This window comes from Lytechinus pictus, chromosome 4 (assembly GCF_037042905.1).
Source record: "Lytechinus pictus isolate F3 Inbred chromosome 4, Lp3.0, whole genome shotgun sequence".
Lineage (NCBI taxonomy): Eukaryota > Metazoa > Echinodermata > Echinoidea > Temnopleuroida > Toxopneustidae > Lytechinus > Lytechinus pictus.
The window spans coordinates 4,339,004-4,346,700 of record NC_087248.1 but is presented as its reverse complement, the minus strand read 5'-3'; the positions used below and the strand labels follow the sequence as shown (position 1 = coordinate 4,346,700).

The window sequence follows — 7,697 nt, the reverse complement described above, 5'->3', positions numbered from 1 at the left end:
ATGTGCATTTAACTGTTTTCACAAAATATTGATAAACTTTAAAATTCAATAACTTCGTTACTTAATACCCGATTCTGATGTAATTTTCAGCAATTTGCTCTGTGAATTTTACTCTATTTATTTAGATATAAATATTTTCAGCCCGGACTATCCTTTAAGTAGAAATAGTAGTAGTAGTAGTAGTAGTGATAAAATTAAAAACAATGTACTCAGTTCTTGTTTAGTGCATATCACATGATAACATACCTTTATCCGCTTCCATAGGAGTGAATAACCTAGTAGTAGTTGTAGTGGTAGTAGTAGTTGTTGTAGAAGTAGTAGTAGTAGTAGTAGTAATAGTAGTAGTAGTAGTAGTAGTAGTAGTAGTAGAAGTATAACTCGTAGTAGTCACTGGGTAGTATAGTATAAGAAGTATTAGTAATAGTCATGGTATCAGTAGCAGAAGCAGTATTAGCAGTTGTGGTGGTACTAGTGTATACTGCGTGTATAGCTGCAGTTGTAATTTAGTTGGTTGTATCAGTTTAACAAAAACAATGGTAGTAAAAAAGGCAATGGTAGTGTTGCTGGACACGGTTGCGAAGACATAATACGAAATGTGATGTTGGTAATGACGAAATGATTATAGGAGTAGCAGCAGCAAAAGCAGTAGGATAGCACTTATGATTAACATCATCATAGTAATTGTTTTATAATTATGTCTTTTATATGATTGTTGTTACAGTTGTAATAAAAAGAGCTTTTTCTGAGTAGAACGAAAAATAGCACGATGTTATCCATAGAAAATGATATTAAAAGAAAATACTGAAGAATCTGCTAACTAAAGATATCCCATGTAAATTGCTGAGAAATTTGACATTAAGTGATATTTTTTTTTTCGTGTATTACATGTTTAATAAATGAAGAAAATTCAAACAGTGTAGCTTACTTTAACCTAGTAATTCGTGCAAATAACCAGAGATTAGCTTATTTTTCTGTCTTTCTCTTACTTCTTTCTTTATAATCATTACAAAAGTATCCAATTTGTCTCCAGTAGAAATGAATACATTAAAATATAAATATGTTCTTTTTCCATCATAACTTCATACAGAATCTATTCGTTTGACTCTATACAGTATAGAGTAATAGGCCTACATCATTCTTATTTAACCATTTTGCACTACAATGCCTTGATATCATCGTTCAAATAGTTCAATGTTAATAAATAATTGATTAAGGTCTATTTGACAATCAATGAATCATTTCTATATTTTCACATTAAGCTTAATAAACAATCATGACAATAAATACGACAAATTGGGAGTTTCATATAATAAATAGATCTATAAAGCAGTATAAACGATAAACGATCTTAAATGGAAACAGATACAGTGATTGATAGCACTATAAAATTCACTTCCTTTCATAAATCTCCTGATATAGACACCTGCATGTCAATGAAAATGGAGTTCGGCATCAGTAGGAGATTGTCAGATTGAAACAAAGGTCTCTCAGTTATTCAGAATTGAATGTTTCCAAACCGGATATTTGTAAGACCGCTAGGTTTCAATCAATGGTTCTGCGACATCACTGCATTCGATCCGGTTCTGACTGTTACTGTGCACCACCACGACCTCCGGTTCTTTGCGGCAACTCATATCTTCCATCCGCAGTGAAGGCCGTTTGAGGTGAGATGGGTGACCCGACGAGTCGGGGGAGAGCCAAGGTTGTACCTCGCTGGGCCGATGATGACCATATGATCCCTGCAGCGACGATAAAACAAGGACGGAGGGGAAAACAAAGGGGAAAATTATGGGAAGTGAAACGAGGAGAAAGGAGACTCAAGTCAAATGCATATGAAGAAAACAGAATGAGGAAATTACAAGCAAATGCCAAAAAGAGAAGAAAAAAGAGAAACGAAAGCACAATTTATGAACCTATATGACACAGCAACAAAAACACACCACAAAACCCCACAACACCATGGAAAAGTGAGAGTTTATAGCGCCTATGTTATCTATAAGCATTTTGTAATTGGGCGCAAAGGCTTGTTTCATCAAAATGATACTTGAGAGTTATAGCTTGAATTATAGCTTGAAATTATTTTCTTATTGTTATTTCTGGTTCATCAAATAAAAAGAAAGAAGAAATTCAACCTGGTCTCGAATGTGCATACTAATTGCTCATTAGCTGTTCAGTGATATATATTTGTTGATTTCAACGTTGAAGTGGTTACGGAAAAGGGAACGAAAGAAAACAAAAATGAAATTAAAGAAGAAGCGAACTTATAAAAATAAGCACTTGATCGACATTATTAATGAACTCACCAATCAACAAATAAAGTTTGCGCTGTTCAGCTGGTTTTCGATGACTCCTAGCACTGAACCAATCACCATGCATGGAAATGCAAAACACAAAATGTGAACAGTGCAGATGGGTGCAGCGAAAAATGGTGGATGTGATGGTAGTGTTGGGTGATAGTGCAAAGGTGAAGTGAATACAAGAAAACACAATCAAAATGAAATATCAAAATAAAAATAAGCCATGTTCCCCTAAAGCAAAGATATCGGCTACATGGTAGGACTGAGCTTCCTTATGGCGTTCGGAAAATCGTAAAAATTGTTTTGAATATTTAGTCATACAAATTGGTGCTATTAGGACGTATTTTTTAAAATTTGTATTTATTGAATAAGATATTCCACGAAAGGTTGACCATACAGGTACGCACCATATTTCATATATGAAGAAGTATGATACAGCGATCTTTTTCACATTCAATTTAATTTAGGAAGGGTTTATCATCACTGACATCAGTCTTCTATTATGCACATGCAAAACAAACGAACAAATCAAAATTTTCACCACGTTTGAATTGTGTGTTAAATTCATATTCATACCTTTGTTGAGTTCAGCCGACCATTAACCGATCCCGCCCTTGGTTTTCCGTTGTGCGATATTATCGATAGCTTGGTAGCAGTGATCTTTGTACCGGTGATGGAATCGTCGTAAGAACCTGATTGATAAGCTTTGCCTTGTTTCTGACGGCCACATATACGACGGATCGGTCGTAGGAACTAGATTGGTGTTTTATGATGGACAAATTTATATTAGGATGAATTATAAGATGAATGACAAAGGATATAAGAGAATTGTTTCTTTTTTTTTGTTCGCCGTGATCCTATTGTAAAAACCACAGGCCTAAATTTGTCCTCTAATAGCGGTCATCATTTTGGTATCCCTTTGAATTTTTAAATTGAATTCATTGGTTTATTTCATTTCTTTATCAAATTTCAACATACAAATCAGAAAAACGGAAATTCATATCAATGATAAACAGAACACAAACAGAATAAATTTACAGTTGTAAATAGATAATATGAAGTAAAATTATGAAATTCATATCATTGAGGTGCGGATGTAAAGTTGTGCCAAATTTGAAGCGAATACAATTTCTAGTGTTTTAATTTTGATAGTCAATATCTTTTTGTAAACAAAGAGTGACCGATTTTGAATTGATGACCTTTCGTCATTGTTTTAACTATTTTTGCTGTGCTCCCTCATATCCGTGATTATTATTGTTATTACCCCCTGATTATAGTTGTATAATCTAGTCGTATTTAATGAATATCATACCTTTTGTCTGAAGAACTGCGTGGTAACTGTATATAAGATCGGGTTGAGAGCAGAGTTGACTGGTAAAACGAAGATGGCAAACCATGCGTGCACTGACTGTGGTATGGCTATACCTATTTTATAACGAATATAAGTAAAGATTATAATTTTAGAGAAACCACGAGTTTTTTAGTCATAAATTATTCATAATTTTATCAATTTCACACAGCCGGCTGCAAATTTAACTGCGATCATAACTGGCAGATAAGAGGCTTAGATTATGAGTCACTGTAACTTTGTGAAATACAAAATAAATTCGTTCGCTTTCTTTAGGCTTCTGTGATGTAACTCCTTCTCCTGGATGTCGATAACACTTTCATGAAAAGAACAATCGGAAATGCACCATGATAATCTAAGAAAAGCATCCTCCGCATCACCGTTACCCACCATCACCAACACAACAACCAACCTCTAGCATTGCACTTACTACTACCACCACAACCTCCTAAAACCAATCCACATCACCTCCACCACCACCATAGCAACACCAGTATGTCCATCATCCTCTATTCTTACCTGCGTAAGATGCTATCTTGACCAATATGATAGGCATCCAGCAGATAAAGTCAGTAGCGACAATGATCGTGAAACGCTTCAACAAGTTCCAGTCTTGCGACTCTTTCGTCGATCTACAATCAGACAAATATTCAAAGATATTAATTACATTTTTTCTCTGATATTTCAATTGTTATAAACATGCATATAAAACTTAACCTATATCAATCGTGTTTTCAGAAAGCCTTCGCATCATTTTCAGGAAAGTAATAATTTAGTTCTGAAACCGTATTGATAGAATTGGCCCTTTTTGACAACTCTTCCTAATCTTATTCATTCTTGGAATGGCCTTTGATCTGGCGCCCATCATGATGCGCCTCTCCCAATCCGCTAAAAGTAGAAATAATGCCGGAAATTAATTCCCTTGCTTATCATCTTTAAAAAACAAACAAACGTATTACTACTCTTATTATGTGAAAAGGTATCACGAATCTGACAACTAGTTATTTATCTGTCATCACGGTCTTGTACCAACCTCATAGCAAGGCTAGACTTCCGTACGGTGGCGAACATCTGCGCGTATGCGTAGAGGATGAAGATGAACGCGATGAGATTGAAGAGGACAAAGACCACGAGGGTGAACTCCCAACCGTGATCGAACGGGCGATCAAATTGGAGTGGGAGACACACACCGTTGCCGCCGTAGAAGAATTCGCCAAAGTAGGATCGGTGGAGGACGGGGAGGATGGCGATGAGCATGGCAGCTAACCAGAAGGCGACCATGAGGATGACAGCGTGGGCGAGGTGACGTTGGCGAAACTTGAACGGATGCACGATGGAGATAAACCGATCGGAGGTTATCACTGATTTGGGGAATCATAAAGAAATCAAACAATACCATCATTATTCATAACTTCTGTTTATGAGGTGGAGGCGAGGAGGAAAAGGGGGTGAGAAGGGGGAGGTGGAGGAAGAAGAGAATGGGAGGAGGAGTAGGGATGATGAATAGTACATTCATCAATGTAGACCATTTTACTTTTTGTTCTCAAGGATTTTTAATGAGATTCTTTTTCCATTTTTTATCTGAATACTATTAAGTCGCATTTTTCGCTGGGGCAGTAGTCCAGGTACATAACTGCAGCCAAGACTAGAATATGGTGTGCCGAAACGTGAGACCATAATTTTTCTTGATTTTCATTTTGAAAAAATAAGCACATTTAAAACTGAGCAAAATATACTTTGCCCTAAAAGTATGTCCTAACACGTGCCCTTACTCTAATTCGAAAATGTGTCCTCCGAAAATAAAGTAATAAAAACACGAGAATCATAATTAAAAATTATGGGCTTTCAAATCAAAATTGAAATTCCTTGGAAAGTCACGGAAATGGGCATATTACATAAAAATACATACGTTACTATTACAAGTGCGGGATTAAAGGCAAATCAAATTGAGAAGTTTGATTTTCATCGGAAGATTTTACCTTTTGGCTTCTGTATTTCAAAATTAATAAGATTAATTTCCCTGTTTCTATGCATTCGCAATGTCATAGTGACTTTACGAACAACTTTGTGATATCATTACTATCAATGTTTCTACACCTTTAAGTTACTGCATTATTATTTGCAAATCACTCTTAATTATCGAGCTAGAGCTCGAAGGAAAATTAATCAACCCAACAGTATTTCGATGTATACATACTACATCGGTCAAAGTAATCGAGGTTGCGTGGGTCAAATATTGAATAATACAATGAAATACTATTAAGAAAATTCCCCAAATTATGTGTAGAGATAACTATCATAATCAATATTATCAAGTTGGTTTTATATCAATTGACAGTGTCCAAATCGGACTGTGAACTATTTAAGAAGGTTAATCATATTTGAACAACAAGAAAGAACAAACATGAACCATGAGGCCATGCAAAGCAGAGGACTAAACATGCACAATGAACACACAACGTGCGTCGCGAAGTCAACCGGTCACTGCCCTGATCAACTTAAATCAGTATTTTTTTGGATAGAGGGGCGCAAATAACAAATTTGGAAATAGAGGAGGCACAGACGACAATTGTCTCTGAGATTGAGCTATATGTCTTTTCATTGGGCAATTCACTGAATATATAGAGAGAGGGCAAACCCTTGCGCACCCCGTACACGTCACTGATCAAACTAATGATTTTGACGGATAATTCTCTGGAATGCCAATCGAAGATCACAACAGTTTTGACTCTTAATTTATATTGATTATTAAATTCTCTGGTCTTTATACAAGTTTATGTGGACATTTTATTTTATCAGTATGCCCATTTAACTTTGATACCTGGTGTTAAGCTATACAGAAAACAGAACACATAGAAACCCTCGTGAGCGTATAGTAAATGCTTTGTATTATCGATATCTTTATCATTATGACCTAAAAAAAAATATTAAAGGGATGGTCCAGGCTGGAGATAATTATATCTCAGTAAATAGAATAAACTTCACAAAGCGAAATGCTGAAAATTTGATCAAAATCGGATAACAAATAACAAAGTTATGGAATTTTAAAGATTTGCATTATTCCGGTGAAACTGTTCTAGGCATGTCTTTCTAAATATTCATTAGGTGGGCTGATGATGTCATATCCCCACTTGTTCTTTTGTATCTTATTATATGAAATAAGGTTTATTCAAAAAATTTCTAGCAAGAACTAAAACAATTGGATTGACAACTAATTAAATGCATTAGTTAGTTATTGCCGTAACTTATTTCATCATAATGGAGACACATCATTTATACATGTACGAAAACTGAAAGATTTATGATTTCATGTAATAACATAAGAAAAAGTAAAGTGGGGGATATGACATAATCAGCCCACTCAATGAATATTCATGATGATGTGCATATATATAACTGTTCACAAAATAGAGATAAACTTTAAAATTCAATAAATTCGCTATTTGTTATCTGATTTTGATGAAATTTTCAGCATTTTGCTGTGTGAATTTTACTCTATTTAGTTAGATATAAATATTTTCCGCCCGGACCATCCCTTTAATAGATTGGTGAGGGGTAAACAAAGAATGACGACAAACCTGTTAATGTAACTACAGACATTTCACTGGAGAGAAGACTGAGTAGTCCACACATCCTACACACCCATCCGCTTCGCCAGTTCAAATCTTTAAAGATGTATTCACCTCTGTTGAAGAAGGAAGGGGTAACAAATAACCAGGGGCCGCGGAACCGGGGAGGGGGCTGGGTGTGCTTTAGCTCCCCAACTTTTTTTTTACAAAACCATGTACAAAACAGTAAAAGTGACAATTTGATTGTGAGTTTTTTGTATGGTCAGCCCCCCCCCCCACTTTCAAAATTGTTCCGCGGTCCCTGATCACAGAGGGGGAAAATAATGGTAAGGGAGGAGGGGGGGGGGGGGGGGGGGGGGACTAAGTTGGTGTTCTTTCTATATCGGCAACCTTTTGGATTTTTTCCGTTTGTACATCCCGTAATCCTATTTTTGCCTATATGCCCATTTAGTTATAGAGCTAAATTCTAAATGGGGTTCGGGC

At 35.7% G+C, this 7,697-nt stretch overlaps 1 protein-coding gene across 1 annotated transcript in view; it reads right to left on the bottom strand.

Annotated features, from left to right (window-relative positions):
* The window catches only part of LOC129259679 (relaxin receptor 2-like), a 41,707-nt gene that overhangs the window by 872 nt on the left and 33,138 nt on the right, over positions 1-7,697 (bottom strand). The window contains exons 18-23 of the mRNA XM_064098114.1: positions 7,224-7,330; positions 4,679-5,006; positions 4,165-4,277; positions 3,610-3,722; positions 2,874-3,050; positions 1-1,739 (exon numbers count right to left, since the gene is read on the bottom strand). The exon at positions 1-1,739 is cut by the window's left edge and continues 872 nt beyond it. Of these exons, the coding sequence (XP_063954184.1) occupies positions 1,536-1,739; positions 2,874-3,050; positions 3,610-3,722; positions 4,165-4,277; positions 4,679-5,006; positions 7,224-7,330 (1,042 nt within the window). The 3' untranslated portion in view covers positions 1-1,535. The remainder of the gene's footprint in view (positions 1,740-2,873; positions 3,051-3,609; positions 3,723-4,164; positions 4,278-4,678; positions 5,007-7,223; positions 7,331-7,697) is intronic.